At 48.7% G+C, this 20,094-nt stretch overlaps 1 protein-coding gene across 4 annotated transcripts in view; it reads left to right on the top strand.

Annotated features, from left to right (window-relative positions):
- The first annotated feature begins 335 nt into the window (after positions 1-335).
- POU6F1 (POU class 6 homeobox 1) overlaps positions 336-20,094 on the top strand; it is a 28,886-nt gene continuing 9,127 nt past the window's right edge. The window contains exons 1-5 of one of the 4 annotated variants that reach the window (XM_030322614.1): positions 336-624; positions 7,271-7,350; positions 12,662-12,753; positions 14,994-15,189; positions 19,291-19,412. In XM_030322614.1, coding sequence (XP_030178474.1) covers positions 12,706-12,753; positions 14,994-15,189; positions 19,291-19,412 — 366 coding nt within the window. In that variant the 5' untranslated portion in view covers positions 336-624; positions 7,271-7,350; positions 12,662-12,705. Of the gene's footprint in view, positions 625-6,417; positions 7,351-11,099; positions 12,754-14,993; positions 15,190-19,290; positions 19,413-20,094 lie in introns of those variants that run through there. The other 3 variants (XM_030322617.1, XM_030322615.1, XM_030322618.1) reach the window with 3 other exon arrangements.

The following is a 20,094-nucleotide window of genomic DNA, read 5'->3' as shown; positions in this document are numbered from 1 at the left end:
CGCCCCACGGACCCTCCATTCCAGTCCAGGAAGGGAGCCCTTGGGGCCTCCTGGCGTGGCCAGGGGCTAAGGGTGCTGCCCTCCCCACCCCCACCCCTCGTTCCCCGCTCCCCAGATCCCCTCCCTTCCTCCACCACCCGCCCAGCCCGCCGCCCCCGGCGGCTGGCGCGCGCGGTGCAGCATGCGGCAAAGCTCTTTGCATAAATTATGCTCATGACGCAGCAGCTAAAAAAATCCAAGTAGCAGAAGGAGGGAAAAAAAGGGGGGGGAGGGAGAGGGGGGGCCGTGGAAGGGGTAAAAGAAGAAAAATATATATACCTGCCCGCCCCCCCCAGCTCCCCCACCCCGCTTCCCGGCCGCCCCCCCTCCGCCCAGCGCAGCCCGCGGAGTCCCCTTCGGCTCTGCCCAGCCCGGCCTGGGGGCCCGGGGGCGGCGGCGGGTCCCGACCGGCTCCCGGGCCGAGCCGAGCCCAGCCAAGCCGCACTGGCTTCTTTGTCTGCGGGCGGCGGCCGCCTGGCCCCGGCCCCGGCCCCGGCCCCGGCCCCCTGGCCCGGGCTGTGAGATGAATCTGTAATCGGTGGCCGCCGGGCACCCGGGGCGGAGGCGGCTCGGGCTCGGGCTCCGGTAAGTAGCGGGGTCCGGGGCGGGGAGGGGTTTGCACGGACGGGGAGGGGGCCGGGCAGGGGAGGTTTCGGGTTTGGTTAATATGCAATGCCCGTAATTAGCATAATTTATATATTTATGATAAAGAGAAAAAAATGCCGCGGGGCCGGGGTGCCGGGATGCCGGGCCGGGGCGGCGGGGAGCTCCAGGAGTGGGACAGCGCGCGGCCGCCCGCCTGGGGCCGGAGACCCCGGGGCCGCGCCCTGGTCCGCCCGCGGGCCGGCGGGGACCCGGGGAGGGGAGGGGGCGGCCGCCAGGTGGACCCCGTGGGGTGCTTGGACCTGGCCCCTCCCCGTTTCTGCCCCTGGAGCCCTGGTGGGGTACGGACCAGAGCGGACGTTACGTACACAGACCCGGTGGCGACCAGAAGCCGATTCTTGCCCCGCAAGAGAACCTGGACGCCTGGGTTCCTGGCGGTTAAGGCCAACTGAGGCGGCCTAGGCGACCTGTCATAATTCTCCCCAGCCGCAGTACACTGGTGGGACTCAGGGTTAGGAACCCAGGCGTTGCTGGAAGGGTGGGGGAATGTGGGAGGGTCACCATCGAGCAGAGCATGAGCGCTTCATAAATATTTAATAACAATATTATTATTAATAAATAGTCATAATAATGGGCCCGTTAGGTGCTTCCTGGCCATTCTCACCTGGCCAGGCCAAGGGAGCCCCAGGGTGTCTTCTAATCCCCACTTTAGCGTTGGGATCCCCCACTCAGCTATAATTGGAAGCCTGAAACCACAGAATAGCCTTGGCTGCAGGGCAAGGAGAAATAAAACACTGTCAGGAAGCCTTTCTGGGCAAACGAAAAGAAGTTCTTTGCAAAGATTTGAGCCTCATCTAGTTTTCCCGATTCCTTGTTCCAAAAGTAGAGGTTGATCTTCAATTGTTCATAGCCATCTATCCCTCCTCTCCTTATCTTGGTATTTTAAGGCAGCCAACATCGACGAGCAGGGCCTAATGAGGAATAATTCCATATATTCCCTTTTGATTGAAGTCCTGGTGCTCAGGGTGATATTTCTGTGACCTGGTTTGTTGTTGTTGTTTTGCATATGTGCCATAGAACTTCATTTTGTTTATTGGTCCAACAAAAATACCCAGTATGTGCCAAGTTCTGAACAGTACAGACAGAATTGACCTTGTCATGGAGTTTTCATTTCAGTTTGCTGGCTATAAAATCATAATAGTAATCTTTTACATTTTTTAACACTTTGCAATTGAAAACATTTTTATATCGTGCTTTATTTCGATGAAAAATAAAAATAATAGTCACAAACAGTTACATAGTGTTGGCTGTGTGCCAGGCCCTGTTCTAAATGCCTTACCTAAGTGTTGTCAGTTTAATCCTTACAATGACCCATGAGGTGGGTACTGTAATTTAGCCCCATTTTACAGATAAGAAAACTGAGGCTTAGAGAGATTACTTGAGGAGAAGCAGTACTCAACCTGGGTCTTCTGCCTTTAAGCCCCAAGCTCTTTCTGTGTCAAAAGGTGGGTCAGTGAGGCCACAGAGGGAATGGGAGGGAAACTGGATTGCCACAGTAGGAAAGAGTTGGTGTGGTCAGGGTTCTCCAGAACTTATTGCTACTTCTCTCTCTTTTTTTTTAAATTTTTATTTATTTTTGAAAGAGAGAGAGAGAACAAGCGGGGAAGGGGCAGAGAGAAAGGGGGACAGAGGATCTGAAGCGAGACAGCAGAGAGCCTGATGTGGGGCTCGAACCCATGAACCGCAAGGTCATGACCTGAGGCGAAGGCTGCTGCTTAACCGACTGAGCCACGCAGGTGCCCCTGTTGCTACTTCTTTGAAATAATTTTTAAGTAGTCTTAGTACTGCAAATGGGGGCAAAAAAAATTTGAAATAGGATCTGTGTTTTGAGGGAGAAGGAAATATGAGGAAGCCAAATGATATGACCTGATTTCTTAGTTTATGTTTTTGGCTTATAGTCATTGACCCCCTGTCATGTATGAGGTATTGTACTAGGCACTGGGGTATGTTAATAAGTGGACAGGTCTTGGAGCTTACAGTCTGGTGGGGGAATATAACTACTTTTTTTTTTTTAATTTTTTTTTTTTTTTTAACATTTATTTATTTTTGAGACAGAGAGAGACAGAGCATGAACGGGGGAGGGTCAGAGAGAGGGAGATGCAGAATCCGAAACAGGCTCCGGGCTCTGAGCTGTCAGCACAGAGCCCGACGCGGGGCTCGAACCCACGGACCGTGAGATCATGACCTGAGCCGAAGTCGGCCGCTCAACCGACTGAGCCACCCAGGTGCCCCGGAATATAACTACTTTTTATTTTTCACATTTCATTTGCCCCCTCCTTTCACCCTGCCTAGGATGAATCATGTTTGGGCACAAAGGAAAGGGTACAGGAGGAGAAACTAAATCTAAATGTGTCCTTATAAACTAGGTTTACTGTTCGCTTATATATGTCTAAGATTATAAATGGTAATTTGGAAAAGGGGAATTAAAGTCATTCACTACTTTCCTATCTTTTTACTCTTCCCTTTCTTCTGGCCCATGTGTATACCTAGCTGGTTTACCAATGGCTTGCCAAGCCATTTATCTCTGCTCATGACATTGGGGGTGGGGGAGGGCGGGGCGTGGCTCTGGAGGAGAACTGAGAGCTTCCATTTTCCAATGTGTCCTGATCCTTTGGGGCCAGAACAGGCCCTTTCCATTTCCGGAGAGGAGGCTTGGTATTGTGTTAGGAGGATAGGGATCTGGGGCAGGTGGACACTGACTTCAATTTCGAACCTTCCATGGACTTTCCTGTGCCCTTGGGCAAATCACCGGACTTTTCTCTACCTCCATTTCCCTGTCGATAAAACCGAGAATCGTAATAAGAGCACCATGCTAAGTGGGGCGCCTGGGTGGCGCAGTCGGTTAAGCGTCCGACTTCAGCCAGGTCGCGATCTCGCGGTCCGTGAGTTCGAGCCCCGCGTCAGGCTCTGGGCTGATGGCTCAGAGCCTGGAGCCTGTTTCCGATTCTGTGTCTCCCTCTCTCTCTGCCCCTCCCCCGTTCATGCTCTGTCTCTCTCTGTCCCAAAAATAAATAAATGTTGAAAAAAAAAATTAAAAAAAAAAAAAAAAAAAGAGCACCATGCTAAGCATTTTACTTACATGATCTCATATCACCGTTACAACAACCCCCATAAGGTCTTTCCATTTAATCACCATGTTAAAGTAAGGAACTTGAGTTTCAGAGAGAGTAAGTCAGTTGTCCAAGATCACACAGCTATTTCACGGCCAAGCTGGGATTTGAGTCTAGGTTTCCTCCCAAAGCCTATATGCTTACTTCTCTTTAACCCTCAACTTTCTATCTGTAAAAGTGAGAGCAATAATAGCTAACTGTTCTTAGTGTTTTACATAGTAAGTGCAAGGTGAGGTCTCTTATTATTTATACCTGAGAAAACAGAGAAGTAACCTGCCCCTCTGTGGAAGGTCACACAATTGGTCAGGCTTCGGTGTGTATTTGCTCTATGGCCTGGCGGGGGCTGGCATCAGAATTGAATAATAATAGTTAATATATATTGAACCCTTTTGCAATTTACTACAACCCTAGCCCTGTTTCAAATATGGTAACTGAGGCACAGAGAGGTTAGGTCCTTGTCCAAGGTTCTCACAGTGAAGAAATCTTTTATAATTTTTTTAAAAATTTGTTTCGAGAGAGACAGAGACACTGCAAGTGGGGGAGGGGCAGAGAGCGAGAGGAAGAGAGAGAATCCTAAACAGGCTCCACACTGTCAGCGCAGAGCCCGATGCGGGGCTCAAACCCCTGAAGCCATGAGATCATGACCTGAGCCAAAACCGAAATTTGACGCTTAACCGACTGAGCCACCCGGGCGCCCCATCACAGTGAAGAACTCTTAAAACTGAGAGGTGAATCTAGGCTCTCAACTGCTATGCTAAAGTGGCATGAGATAATGTATGTAAATTTTTATAATAACTACCATTTTCTGAGCCCTTACTATGTGCCAGGCGTTAATTACACGCGTTAATTTATTCAGTCCTCACTATAACCCTATGAAGTAGGTGCTGTTTCTCTCATTTTTTTTTCAGATGAAGAAACTGAGGCACAAAAGTTAAACCATTTGTTCTGAGGCCCACAGCTAGTAAATATCAAGGCTGAGATTGTGAACCCAACCCATATTGGAAGGGAGAGCCAATGGGATTCGGTGAAGGAGTGAATGTGACCAGTAAGAGAGAAGGCAAGGGGGGCGCCTGGGTGGCGCAGTCGGTTAAGCGTCCCCGACTTCAGCCAGGTCACGATCTCGCGCTCCGTGAGTTCGAGCCCCGCGTCGGGCTCTGGGCTGATGGCTCAGAGCCTGGAGCCTGTTTCCGATTCTGTGTCTCCCTCTCTCTCTGCCCCTCCCCCGTTCATGCTCTGTCTCTCTCTGTCCCAAAAATAAATAAAAAAAAAAAAAAAAAAAAAGAGAGAAGGCAAGGATGATGGCAAGGTTTTTGGCCTGAGCATCTGTGGAACGAGGTAGTTGCCCATTGGCTGGCGTGGGGAAGGCTGCATGCAGGTGGAACAGGTTTGAGGTGGAAATCTAGAGTTTGGTTTTGAACAGGTGGAATATGAGAGGATATGAACAATCAGTAGGCATTTGGATATATGAGGCTGAAGTTCCCTGAGGAGGTCCCGGCCAGAGATTGAGATTTGGTCCTTGTGTGGCCGAGTGAGCGCGCCTGGGGAGGAAGTGAGGAGTTCATGGCACCATTCAGCTCGGCCCCAGTTACCAGTCTTGGCTAATCTGCCAATCCCCTGCTTCCTGTCATTGTGGCCTTTTTGGATGGCAGCTTTGCAAGAGGTAAGTGGGTATACAGCTGAAACATAAAAGCAGTGTAGAATGCCCACAAACAACCTAGCCTGAGGAAATTATGTCAAAAACATTTTTTTTTAAGTTTATTTGCTTATTTTGAGAGAGAGAGAGAGAGAGAGAGAGAGAGAGTGAGTGGGAGAGGGTCAGAGGGAGAAGGAGAGAGAGAATCCCAAGCTCTGTGCTGTCAGCACGGGGCTGGACTCAAGTCTCGATCCCATGAACCGTGAGATCACGACGTGAGCCGAAATCAAGAGTTGGATGCTTAACCAACTGAGCCACCCAGGCGTCCTGTGTCACAACAAATGTGACTTTCTTTCCATTGAATACAGAAAACTAATTTCAGCTTAATCGACCATTCCTCAGAGTCCAGTAACTTCACGCAGCGTATCCTGCCCCTCCGAATGACTGGATAATGAGAAGGCATTTTACACCTTGAAAACCTCAACCACATTAAGTGTTAAGGGAGGGATTAAACCCACAGAAATGAAGGGGCGCCTGGGTGGCTCACTTGGTGAGGCATCTGACTCTTGATTTCAGCTCAGACAACGATTTGAGGGTCATGGGATCAAACCCCATGTCAGCCTCCCTACTCAGCGTGGAGCCTGCTTAAGATTCACATGCACGCACACACTCTCTCTCTCTCTCTCTAAAACAACAATGACAGCAACAACAACAAAACACAGAAATGCGTCTGAGTTAAAAGTCTGAACCCCATATAATAACTTCCATTTTCCTCTATATGGTGTAAGATTTTTTTTTCAAGTTTATTTTTGAGAGAGAGAGAGAGAGAGAGAGAGAGAGAGAGCACTAGTGGGGGAGGGGGCTGAGGGAGAGAATCTTAAGCAGGCTCCATGCCCAGTGGGGGGGGGGGGGGGGGGTTGGAGGGGGTCCTCGACGTGGGGCTCGATCCTGTGACCACAAGATCATGACCTGAGCCGATATCAAGAGTCGGCCACTCAGCAGACTGAGCCACCCAGGCACCCCATCTTCATACGTAAAATTTCGTGTCTGAAACACACACTCTCGTGGAACAAGGGGAAAGGGACCACACCAGATTGTATTAGGTATCCCTTCTGTGGACCCTCTACTACCTTCTATTTATCCACCATGACATTTAAACATACTGTAACGTAGTTATCTTTTTATTTCCTTGACTCCCACGTCAGACTGAAGGCTTCTCAACAAAGCTGGCAAATGCTTTTTTCCCTCGTTGTAGCCCCAACACCCAGCACATAGTAGTAGCCACTGAAATATTTGTTGAATAAATAAGGGATGAAACATTTCAGAATTTTTCCCAATAGGATCTCCGGCTACTCTAGGGGGTTCGGATTTGTCTGAGATTTCCTAACGCTCCTCCCCGGTGTCTTAGAATGTTGCCCTAAGCGAGCCCAGAGCAGTTGCCAAAGGAGAGTGATACATAGAACCCGGTCCCCTAACTCATTCCCCTCCCCAGGAACTCCTTGATGGTCCTGGAGCTCTGGATTTTCGGATTGTGAGCAAATGCTTGAGCACACACAGTTCATTCTCTCCCCGAGGCTACCTGTGTTTTTAGATGTTAGCACAGGAAAGTGAGGGATAAATGAGCCATCTGGTAAGCAGCCGTGGTGCTTTGCCAGGTTCGATTCAGGTGTTTTTCACGCCACTCACTGGAGAAAGAAGACAAAGGAGGAGGCTCTGGGTGGGCGCTGGCTCCCATCCCAGCTTTACCCAGAGCAGCTCTGCCGTGATCTGTGTGTGTAGTGTTCTACTGCCAAAGTGATCACAGGAGTCCCTTCTCTTAAAACAGACTGTGGATCATCTCTCCTCCCTGGCTGTCAGGCTGTGGACCCTGCATGGCATCATGAGCTCAAAGGAGGCCATTCAAATGTATGTACCCAGTCATTAGGGAACTGGTCAAAAAGCAAACTAAAGATGGCGGTCTGGTCAGTGAGACCAAGCCACAGCCTAAGGCTTGAGGAATGTGGAAAGTTCCTGGCAAGGGGGTGGGGCTAGGTCCAGGAGTAAGTCTGCACAGATGCTGAACTAGGGGAACACACAGGACACAGCTCAGAGTCAAAATGCTGAGTGTCTACTTCTCAGCGATGTGTTTATGCCCCATGCATATATCTGATAGGCGTCCTGTAGAGCCAAGGCTAAAGAGTCATGTAAGGCCAAGACTAAAGCCAAGTGTGTTCTAGCGTCTGAAATGAGGGAGGCCTTTGTCTCTGTTCTGCCTGTGTTTCTGGTGTGCTGAAGCCTGGTTGGTGGGTTAGAGTGGGCCTGTGTGTCGCCAGAGGCTCTGAGCCAGGACTGACTTTGCCCTTGACACAAAGGACTAGACATTGAGAAACCAGGCCCACCCCACATAAGCTCATAGAATCTCAAGGGCAGAAGGGATCTTAGAATCACCTGAGCCTTCTCTACTACTTGAATCTCCCTAATAACACGGCCACAAAAGTGGATAGTTACCTAACAACTCCCCGTGAGTGGCCATGGTTGGCCGAAAGGAGCCAGTGACCACAACAAGACTATGAGCAGACTTTGAACCCCTCTTGAGCAGATGCCCCTTGCCCCACAATGACTGGCTACCAATGCCTCCCACCTAAAGGCCTTTGGGATTAGGAAATTCTTCCTCCATGAAATGTACATATCAAGCTATAATGGACCCAGATTTACCTTGCATACCTTTCTTCTCAGTTTGGTGTCTGCCTTTTATTTGAATTTGCAAATGACTTGCTAATTGACATTCTTTTTTTAAGTTTATTTATTTATTTTGGGGGGAAGAGCGAGAATCCCCAGCAGCCTCTGCACTGTCAGTGTAGAGCCCAACTCGAGGCTCAAACCCATGAACCATGAGATCATGACCTAAGCTGAGGTCAAGAGTCGGACGCTTAACCGACTGAGCCACCCAAGTGCCCCAGACTTCTTTATGTAACAAATTTCATGGCTCATCCCATTCCCATCCAGAAGTGGTGGTAAATTGTCAAGTTCTTGGCAAAACTCATAGAAGGCTCCCATGTACAAAATCTGGAGGAGGACATCACCCAGGAATGAGGCTAGAGTCCCAGTGAGGTTGGAAGATGCCTACTACCTCTTCCAGCAAATTCCTCTGCCCCTCCTGTACCCCTTTGTACCTAAAAAGGGAGGCCTTATTTCCTCTTTTTTCAAATTGCTAGGTGTCTTGAATTTCTTGCCCTCACTTTCATCCCTACTGTAGGTGGTTAGAGAAGGAAATGGAGAAAGGGAACCTCATGGTTCTCCTTGCCTCTTTGGCCAGGGTACATTCTACCAAAGGGTGAAGACCCTAAAGCCTCTTAGGTGAGCCAGCAACAACACTCTTAGGCATATATACCAAAGAACTGAAAACAAATCTTCAAACAAAAACTTGTACACAAAAATTCATTGAAGCACTATTCACATGGTCAAAAGGGAGAAACAACCCAAACATCAGCCGAGGAATGGAGAGACAAAATGTGGTATATCCATACAATGGATTTTTTTTTCAAGACCTACGAGTTTAATTACCTACTAGACCATCCAGATGGAAATATGTGGTAAATGAATGGAAACAAGGGTCATAAAATTAGGAGAAAGGCAGGCATTTTTAGAGCAGTTTAGGTTTAGATGTTCACCAGGTTGGACCTTAAAAAAAAACAAAAACATTTAAAACAAATACTTTCGTAAGATTTTATTTTTAAGTAGGCTCTACACCCAGCATGGGACTTGAACTCACAACGCTGAGATTAAAAGTCGCATGCTCCACCAATTGAGCCAGCAGGGCACCTCTTAAAATAAAATTTTTTACCGCAGTGAAAAAACAATATATTAAAACGGAATTCCAGAATTGTCCAAATGATTTTTTTAATCATGATTACTTTTTTTCCACATTTCTTTAAATGTCAAGTTTTCTTTGGCAAATTTATCCAAAAACATAAATTTTCATTGTATAATTTAGTTTATATTTATATAACAGGGTGCCCTAAATTGATGTTCATCAGAATACTGTTCTCTAAGCCCTAATGGCTTATATCTTCCCTTTAAAGTGTGTATCAAAAAAATGTGTATCTTTTAATTATTTTATCATTTTCAAAGATAGTCTAGAGAAAACATATGAATTAAACACCTGTAAGTTCTTCATTTTTTTTTTTAAAGTTTATTTATTTTGAGAGAAAGAGAGACACAGAGAGCACAAGCAGGGGAGGAGCACAGATGGAGAGAGAGAGAGAGAGAGAGAGAGAAAGAGAGAGAGAATCCTAAGCAGGCATCCCACTGTCAGTGCAGAGCCCGACTTGGGGCTTGAACTCATGAACTGAGATCGTGACCTGAGCCGAGATCAAGAGTCAGATGCTTTTTTAAAAAATTAAGTTTATTTATATTGAGAGAAAGAGAAGAAGCAGCGTAGGGGCAGAGAGAGAGAATGAGAATCCCAAGCAGGCTCTGCACTGCCAATGCAGAGACCAATGCTGGGCTCAAACCCGTGAACCGTGAGGTCATGACCCAAGCAGAAATCAAGAGTCAGAAGCTTAACCGGCTGAGCCACCCAGGTGCCCCAGTTCTTCATTTCTGTTGCAGTGTAGCAATTGGTCCTCTAACCCATGGTGGTCTATCAGCTGAGCAAGGCTGAGTCTTGTTCTCAGATGCAGCTGACTGCACCTCGTAAAGCAACTGACTACAGGCTTCTCCGCCTCTTTTTCAGACAAGGGTAACTAACACAAATCATTCTTTGATCTATATGTTCTGCTAGTTTCATCCCCCAGATCCTCGTTTGGGAATTCTCATTCGCCAAATCGCTTTTGAGGACCATTGCACGACACAGTATCAAGTCATTAGATTCACATGCGCTGATAATTCTTGAAGGTATTTTCCAAATGCTTCCTTCCTTCAGCTTTACCATCTGTGTGTTTAAAATGGTCCCAAAAGTTCCAGGGCCACCTGGCGGGCTCCGTCAGTAGTGCGCGTGACTCTTGGTCTTGAGGTCGTGCGTTCAAGCCCTGTGTTGGGTGTAGAGATTAATAAATAAGTAACCTTCAAAAAAAAAAAAAAAAAAGAGTTCTGAGATTCCAAACAGTTTTCTTCTGGAGAAGATGCCGGTTTCTTTGAAAAGGTTCGATAGTTTTCTTCATTCTCTGCTTTGAGGTATTTTACCATGCTGTAACAGGGATTACATGAAAATCTTCCGTTCCTCAGTCATTGTCTAAGTGTTGTACTTACAGGGTTTTTTATTATTTTTATTTTTTTATTTTTATTAAAAAAATTTTTTTTAACGTTTTATTTATTTTTGAGACAGGGAGAGACAGAGCATGAGCAGGGGAGGGGCAGAGAGAGGGAGACACAGAATCTGAAACAGGCTCCAGGCTCTGAGCTGTCAGCACAGAGCCCGATGCGGGGCTCGAACTCACGGACTGAGAGATCATGACATGAGCCGAAGTCGGACGCTTAACCGACTGAGTCACCCAGGCACCCTATTTTTTTTTTCATGTTTATTTTTGAGACAGAGGGAGACAGAGCGTGAGTGAGGGAGAGGCAGAGAGAGAGGGAGTCAGTCACAGAGTCTGAAACAGGCTCTGGGCTCCGAGCTGTCAGCACAGAGCCCAACATGGGGCTCGAACCCACGAACCGTGAGATCATGACCTGAGCCCAAGTCAGATGCTTAACCGACTGAGCCACCCAGGCGCCCCATACAGGGTTTTTTCTTGAACTGCTTGTGTGGGGAGGTGGTGGATTGGCACACACCTGTGGAGGGCTGGTCGAGTCACAGCTGAGCGTGATGAGCTTTCCATCTTGGAAATGGAACCTCAGTTTGCCTCTTTCTCAGCCCTCCCCAGAGAGAAAGCCCACCCGATATTATCCGTTATTCCATAGCTATAAAAAGGATCAAAGTCCTGACACGTGCCTTGACAACGTTTTTGCTAAAAGAAGCCAGACACAAAGGCCACTTACTGTATGCATCCGTTTTTATGAAATATGGAGAATAGACCCATCCATAGAGAAAAGGCCGACTGGCGGCTGCCAGGGGCCGGTGGTGGCAGAGAAAGGGAGGAATTGCTAATGGGTATGGGGTTCCCTTTGGGGATGATGAAAATGTTCTGGAACTAAACAGTGGCGGTGGTTGCACAACATTATAAATGCATTCAATTCCGCGGAGTTTTGCGCTTTAAAATGGTTAAAATGGTGAATTTTATGTTACGTGGATTTTACCTCAATCCATAAAATAACCGAAGAAGGAGAACCTGTCAGCCAACCCAGGGTTGAAAGAGGAGGAGGAAGGCGAAAGAGGGGGAAGCTAGCGCATTTCTCTGAGCTTAGGTCCCTCATCTGGACCGTGGTGGTGGTAATTCTCCCATCCCCCAGCGGGCATGAGTAATGAGCTTGAGTAAGTGTTATAGAAATACTTAGCCCTATAGGCGCTCAACGTCAATGTTAATTGCCTTCTTTTCTGTATAAGTATCGAAACCTATTTGTCCGCTTTATACCTTTATTTCTTACGACTCTATGGTCTGTGAATCTGTTCTTCACGAGGGCTCCTCCCACTCCCTCTCCCTGCATTTGGCAGGCTGCTCTACCATCTGGGATGTTGTCCTGGCTCCCGTGTTAAAGGCCAGGATGGTCCTTAGGCCACTGCCACAGAATCACTTAAGAGCTGCTTCTGTGGGACCCGTCGGCTGAATCAGACTCTCAGGGGAACCTGGGGTCTGCATTTTTAATAAGCGCTCCAAGTGGTGATCACGCACATTCAGGTTTGGGACTACTGTTTCAATTTATTCGGGGCTTTACCATCTCTTCCAGGAAGTCTGCTCAGACTCCTCCCCTGAGAAGCCCTCTGATGGCCAGAGTGCTCCTTTCCTGTGTCTGAGGCTCTGGAGGCTCTGAATGTCTGGGTCAAAGTCAGCTTGGGTTCTGCTGGGTCTGCTCTCTCCCTGCAGACTGGGGAACGCCCAGGGACGGATGCCTGGCCCTCTCTTTCCTCTTGTCACCCTGGTTCTTCCTGAGTGTAGGATCTCTTGGGGTGCTGTAGGAAGCAAGACACTTCCGTTTTCAGGTCCTTTGAATCCTGTTTCCTTTACTTGTACAGATACTTGGGAGAACTTAGATTTTTCTCCCATCCTACCATTCTACTCCTGACTCTCCAAGATGGTATAGAAATTGTATTACTGTGTCACATCAGCCTTTGCTTTTCCCGTCCCATGTCATCCCACAGGCTGTGCTAGGTGTGGGCCGGCCCCCACCCCACCCTAAGTGACCATGGATCCTGGAGCCGGCCCAGAGTCATCACTGACCGTCAATGAGCAGGTATGTTCTGGGGCAGGACGAGGTGGGGGAGTGAGGGTGATGGACCCTGGGGCGTGGCCAGGAGGAACCCTCCACAGAGCCTGTCAGTATCTGTTTCTTAACCAAAATTCATGCCGACTTCACCCATCCAGATGTAGTTACCAGCTAGGATTTCTCAGGGGCTGAGATCGGGGATTTAAGCTGTGATTTTATTATTTATTTATTTATTTTAAGTTTATTTTATTTATTTTTAGAGAGAGAGAGAGAGAACAGAGGTGCATGTGCGTGCATGCCCAAGCAAGGGAGGGGCAGAGAGAGAGAGAGAGAGAGAGAGAGAGAGAGAGAGAGAGAGAGAGTGAATCCCAAGCAGGCTCCACGCCATCAGCACAGACCCTGACTTGGGGCTCGAACTCACAAACCACGAGATCATGACCTGACCTGAAATCAAGAGTCAGATACTTAACCGACTGAGCCACCCAGGCACCCCTTAATTTCACTTTTTAAAGTCACAGCTTAGGGGCACCTGAGTGGCTTAGTCGGTTCAGCAGTTGACTCTTGGTTCTGGCTCAGGTCATGATCTCGAAGTTCATGAGATCAAGCCCCTTGTTGGGCTCTGTGCTGACAGTGCAGAGCCTGCTTCGGTTTCTCTCTCTCCCTCTCTCTCTCAGCCCCTACCCTATTCATGCTCTCTCTCTCTCTGTCTCAAAATAAATAAACTTAAAAAAAGAAGTGAAATTAAAATATAAAAAATTGTATGGGATGCCTAGCTGACTTAGTAGAGCATGTGACACTTGATATCAGGGTCATGAGTTCAAGCCCCACGTTGGGGGTAGAGTCTACTTAAAAAAATAATAAAAAGTTTAAATATATATACAAATATGTATAAGTTTACATAAAGAAAAGATTTGGACATCAGGTAATTTACTCTATTTTTTCCTAAATATATTTTATAATTTTTTTGCAGTGAACATTCATTACATAATTTTTTAAAGGAAAAAAAAAAGGTTAACATTTCTTAAAAGGTAATTGGACTGAAGTCCCTCATATCAAATTTAAATCTGAAAAGGAACTGCTTTTGGAGGTGTATTTCACTCATACTCCCCTGAGAGGTCACATTGCCACTTTTTCCAGCAATCTCTGGCTGGGTTCAATTTTGAGGACTGTGTTGTGGGAGTGCCTTCGGGTACAGGCCAAGTGCAGGGGAGGCTCGACACAGATTTTGAACATACAGCGTGTCCCTGATTCTTGATTGGTCTAATTCAAAGCATGCCAGTGCTGGAGGTGAAGAGCTGAGGGGCTGGCTGTTTGAGCAGGGGAAGAAGACCAAGTGTTCTGAGGACATGGAAGGCCCCCTCGAGGTCGGAGCATGCCTGCAGATGGCAGGGCTGGCCCCACCGCTCCACAGGGTGCAAGGCTCCAGTCCGGGGAGGTGGGGCTCCAGTCCGGAGAGGTGGGGCTTCAGTCTTGGGAGGTGGGGCTCCAGTCGGAGAGGTGGGGCTCCAGTCGGAGAGGTGGGGCTCCAGTCCAGAGAGGTGGGGCTTTAGTCTTGGGAGGTGGGGCTTCAGTCCGGAGAGGTGGGGCTGCAGTCTTGGGGAGGTGGGGCTCCAGTCGGAGAGGTGGGGCTTCAGTTGGAGAGGTGGGGCTCCAGTCCAGAGAGGTGGGGCTTTAGTCTTGGGAGGTGGGGCCAGTGGCTGCTTCTACAGTATTCCTGACCTGCATTTCAGGAAGTTAGCTTGCCTGGAAACCTTGGCCTGTACCCCAGAGTTTTGGAATCATGAGCCTAAAAAGTTACTCAGCATTGTGGAGCATTCATGTCCATCCCTTTGTCTTTGAGGAAACTCCTGTAAGGTTTCAAGAGAAGTGAAGAGGGATCTGCTTCTTGGCCCAGCCTAAGGCTGGATGCTGTGTTAGTTAGGGGCCTCCAGTATCCTAGCAGCTAAGAGGACGCCCTTGCAGGGCTGTGGGATAGGCCACTTAACCACTCCCTGAACTGAGTCCAGGACGGGGAGCAAATAGAAATATCTCCAAGTGGTTTGGCTCTGTGGGGCTTTTACTAGCGTGTGTCAAGCCCTTCCCGTGTCACCAGGCCCTAGTTTCTTTCCTGGGATGGGGAGCTACAGCCTGCCCCAGGCTGTGGAATTGTCACAGCACACAGCCCTCAGGCAAGCGGTCTGCATCTCCAAGTGCCCTCTCCTCTCTCCCCCAGCCAGAAGCCTACTGGCCACTCCCCACCAGCAATGTCCCCTGTCCTCTGTTTTCAGGTCATCGTGATGTCAGGCCACGAGACCATCCGCGTGCTGGAAGTTGGAGTGGATGCCCAAATCTCTGCTGAGGAGGAGGGCAAAGGACTGGAGGGTGTCGCTGCCGAGGGCTCCCAGAGCAGAGGCCCGGCTGAAGCCAGTGAACCTGCTGGTGAAGCTGGGCCAGACAACCCAGACTCCTCTGCAGAGGCAACTGGTACGAGGCCATTGCTCCCATTTGGCATTGGTCCACCCGAGTCCCTCTTTCTGGCTCCTTGGAGAGCCAGCGTGAGTCCCTAGGGCCAGGGTGGCCTCGGGGTCTTGTCTTCCGGTCCACTGGACGACCTCTGGCCACAGCTGTACTTCTGCTCAGCTGCTAGGGCCGTCCTGCCCTCCATGTCCCTGGAACTTTAGTTCTGGTTTCATTCACTTCCACATGTAAACTGGGATGGGTCCGGGTGAGGTAGGAGGAGAGCAGCTGGGCTCAGTTGAGGGGATCGAATTAACCTCCGAGAGGGCTGTACGTACAACCCAGAAAGGCCGAGTGCAGAAAGGACTAGACCTTCAGGATCCCGACAGCCTTTCTAACCCAGTACCTTCTGTGGTGAATCTGGGAGGTTCCAGCGGCTGGGGATAGGAGGGCATGTTACCTACCCCACACTAAAGATGTAGGTTAGGTAGGACCTTGCAGAATCCCAGCTCCTTACTCCTAGCTGGGCTGGCGTGAGTCAAGCCTGGTGTCTTATTCATGCTGTCTCCAAAGACGACTTTTGGGCAAGAACTTGATTCCCCTGTAAGGGGAATGGATAGGGACGATCCACCCACACCATCTCTCCTAATTACCCTGTAGTATAGCTGCGAGACGGCCAGGGCTGTTCTAGAGGCTGGGACTGAGGTGCCAGGCATGGCTGTCTGGTTGTGGGGCACCCTTTCATGGACTTCCCTCATTGACACCTTTCAGAGTAGACATCTTTTGCTGGAAACCTGGGGATCCCCAGTTAGTACCCCCAGAACTCCACGATTCATCTCCCCTAGCCTTCTGCATATCTTCCCTTCCCCGGATTGGAGATCTGGTCTGGTGGGGGTGGGCTAAGAAGAGGAGCCAAGAAGAGAGCAAATGAGAACAGACAGGCTTTAGGGAAATAGCAACTCCTTAATAAGAAAACTGTGAGACCTCACATCCCTCACTCTGCCTGCAAATCAGCACGCAGATTCAGTTGGCACCCTAGTGACCTAGGTTATTTTTTCTCCTTTTGAATAAAGGAACGGCAAGAGGCTTGACCGTTTTCCCCTAGCCTGGAAATGCTCTGCTCCATGTTGAGACCAGGGTGGGGTGTCACGTGCTCCACAGGGCAGCGCCCCAGAGAGCAGGCAGCAAAGACCAGGATTCCACGTCTGACCGATCTTCCCACTCCTTTCCATGGTGGGGATGGGGCTCTTTTCCAGAAAATTCAGGAGATTTCCCAGGTTTACCCACAGGGTCGGCAATTTCCCTTTTTATTCTTTTAACGAGCTTCCATATCTCATTTTGTCTGGTGCCTTAATTCTGTTTCTTGTTCAAACCTGCTCTCGAAAATGGATGCTAAGTCAACTCTTTATACCTTAGCATCAGTGTTTATGGTACTGTGCATCTTCTTCCAGGGGTTTGTACATTTAAGCCTCTTCACGAAAGTCCTTTTCTCTGTAAAGGCATTGTAGTGATCATCGGGTAGGTAAGGGAGGTATTTTGATGGTACCTCCCAAGAAGCCGCCAACTTAGACTGTGGCCTTGATGGAACCTTTCTTGATAATGCTATTGCAGAGCAGAGGCTAAGAAGAGTTTCCTCTTGGGCGCCTGGGTGGCTCAGTCGGTTAAGCATACGACTTCAGCTCGGGTTATGATCTCACTGCTCGTGAGTTCGAGCCCCGCGTCGGGCTCTGTGCTGACAGCTCAGAGCCTGGAGGCTGCCTCAGATTCTGTGTCGTCCTCTCTCTGTCCTCCCCCACTTATGCTCTGTCTCTCTCTCAAAAATGAATCAACATTAAAAAAGTAAAAAAAAACAAAAAAACAAAAAAACAGTTTCCTCTTAAAATGAAACTAAGTAATGGGAAACTTTCAGGATGAGAAACATCTAGTGATTTATATCACTCTAAATTACTACCCAGTCCTTGTCCATGTGTGTATTTTTAAAATTTTTTTTATTAAAAAATTTTTTGACGTTTATTTATTATTGAGAGACAGAGAGAGACCGAGCCTGAGTGAGGGAGGGGCACAGAGGGGAGACACAGAATCCGAAGCAGGTTCCAGGCTCTGAGCTGTCAGCACAGAGCCCGATGTGGGGCTCAAACTCACAAACTGAGAGATCATGACCTGAGCGGAAGTCGGACGCTCAACCGACCGAGCCACCCAGGCGCCCCTCAAACTCCTTTTTTAAAAAATTAATTAATTTTTTGAGGGAGAGTGGGGGAGGGACAGAAAGAGAGCAAGAGCGAGAGCGAGAAGCCCAAGCAGGCTCTGTGCTATCAATGCAGAACCGGAGGTGGGGCTCAAACCCACATACCGTGAGATCATGACGTGAGCCTAAATCAAGAGTTGGACGCCTAACCGGCTGAGCCACCCAGGCGCCCCTCAAATTCCTTTCGAAAAGAAATCAGTTGTGTACCTAGGAGGAAGTTATCACCTGGAAAAGTACAAAATCTATCAATGAGAGGACCAGTAATTGGCTACAAGGTACCACATGGCTGTTAAGCCAGAAAAATAAATAAACAGTGATAAAACCTAGGTTGGGTGGCACTGTGGAGAAATGGGCACATTATTGATGGTTCTGTGAATTGGTTCAGTCTTTCTGAAAAGCAGTCTAGCAGGAAGTGATAAAAGCCCTAAATGTATGCAAACCCTTGGACCCTTAGTCCTACTTTGAAAATAAATCCTAATAAAATGAACATTTCGTTTCTTTAGATGATAAGCTTTTCTCATTCATGTTTATCACATTCCCATTTTCCCACTTTGCTTTTTTTTTATATTTCATAACATTTTGTCAAGCAAAATATTTTTTAAGTTTTTGTGGGTTCAGAGTATCGTGATGTTTCTGATTTTTTTTTTTCAGTAGTTAGAACTGTATTTCCCCTCCACAGTGGACATAAACCTGTCGTTTTGTTTTCTGTTTGTATTTTAGAAGACTTTTGTTGCTGCCTGTTTTCTCTTTGATTCCTTAAAGAGTTGGATTTTTTTTTTTTTCATTATATACTGTGAACTTTATAGTCCTGAGTTAGGTTACTGCCTTTCCAGATGAAAATGTGGGCTGGGAATGCAAGGTGGAAAGGCTGTCTAATTCCGTGGTTCCTCCTCTGGCTGCATGATGTATCACAAGTGGGTTTAAAAGGAAAAAGAGAGAGAGGAGAGGTTACTGACCTCCATTCCCAGACATCCAATTAAGTAGGCTTAGATTAGGGCCTGGAAATCTACACCCAGCCAATATTAAGAGGCCACCAATCTGGTCTAACGTCCATCACCCAATATGTAGATTCCTTTTCAAGTTTTACTGTGTATTAAATAATAACCCTTCTCCTCATTGTTGTGTGGCTTTGAAGAGGTTTCCTGGTGGGGTTCTCCAATACCAGACTAAATCAAGGTAGCAAGAGGAAGCTATCAGCTGGGTGAAAAGCACCCTTTCACGGGAAAGAAGTTCTTTTGGAAGCTCAGTGAGGCTTCTCAGCTGGACTTCGGACCGCAGGCCCTGGCAGAGAAAAGCTGCCTGGCCTGGAATGCCCCTGTGTTCTGGAGTGTGGCAAAGACCTGTCCAGTTTTCAGGGACTGTCACTTCAAGGACCTCACCCGACAGGAATCTTTGCCCCTTCCCCAAGCTAGCACCTGCATCCACAAAGTCACCTGCAGGTGGTGTAACAATGATTCAATTGCTGGATGAGTCAAGGGAAGTTGCTCCCATCAATTCTAGCTCCTTCCTTCCCTGACTCACGTTTGCTTAGGGCCCCTTTACTGATTATGTGATAGGTCACCATGTCCTCTGGAGCCAGGAAATGGGAGACTTGATAGGCAACTGTGCATAGGCCTGCATCTTCTTCAACTAGATGTGGGAAGAGGGTAGCCCACCTTTCAGGTCTGGCACAGGGTCCCCCATCCTTCCATTCTCACTACCGGTAGCATTTGGGAAGCTGCCTCCTGGGCCAGGGAAGGCTGGTGATTGGCCTTGGGTTATGCAGAAAAACAATGTAGGCCTGAGAATTTAGCACTCCAAACTGCAACCAGATGTTCTACTCCAGTGACCCCTCCACTCACACCGGGCTCACTCCTTGTCCTTTCTCTCAATGCCACATGAAGTGAAGTCTCTCCCGGGGATCCCTCCGAGCCCTGCCCCTGCGGTTGCCACCTTCAGCCAAGCCCCAAGCCAGCCTCAGGCATCGCAGACCCTGACGCCACTGGCTGTACAAGCTGCCCCCCAGGTAAGGGCCCCCCGGGGAGCTGAACAGAGGGCCCTGGGCGGGAGCAAAGCATGGGACAGCCAGTGTGGGGTGGCCGTGGGATCTGGGGATTTCTCGGGGCAGAACAGGGAAGGGGCTGTGGCTTGAAGGAGGGAATCCCTTCCTGGGCACCCCTGGCCTCTCCCCTACCCCAGATCAGGCCCACTGGGAAGATTAGATCTGTCTTTGCCAACTAATATTCTTGGGTCCAGCAAAGATTGTAGAGATAACGTTAACTCTTTCATGCCACAGGCATCTCTGTTTATCTAATGACTAAATGAGTGAATAGCCTTGTTAGCCCCTCCAGGAGATGCCTGGAAGAGTTAATGGATCGTTCAGAGTCCTCATTTAGAGCCAGGGGGCCGCCCCAGCGCCTCGAGAAGCTGCCTCCCGGGTCCCCGGCTGTGCTGAGTTCCCTGTGACCTTTTGCTACATGCACAGATCTGCAAGGCATCCCGCGGGGTATCCTCCAGTCAGAGCTTCCCAGAAGCCTCTGTAGGCCCTTGATCTCCTGGTTCCACCAGCCCCCGCCCCCTGCTTCCCGACGGCCACAAAGCATTGGTCGTGTGGGCCAGGGCCCAGGGAAGGCCTGGGAGGCAGCAGACTGTGGTGGAGGAGGCCGCACACCCTCTGCTGTCCCCTGAGTGGGGCCAGGCCCCGTCTC

The sequence above is a fragment of the Lynx canadensis genome, chromosome B4 (genome assembly GCF_007474595.2).
Source record: "Lynx canadensis isolate LIC74 chromosome B4, mLynCan4.pri.v2, whole genome shotgun sequence".
NCBI classification, from domain to species: Eukaryota; Metazoa; Chordata; class Mammalia; order Carnivora; family Felidae; genus Lynx; species Lynx canadensis.
This window is presented reverse-complemented; position numbering and strand designations above follow the sequence as displayed.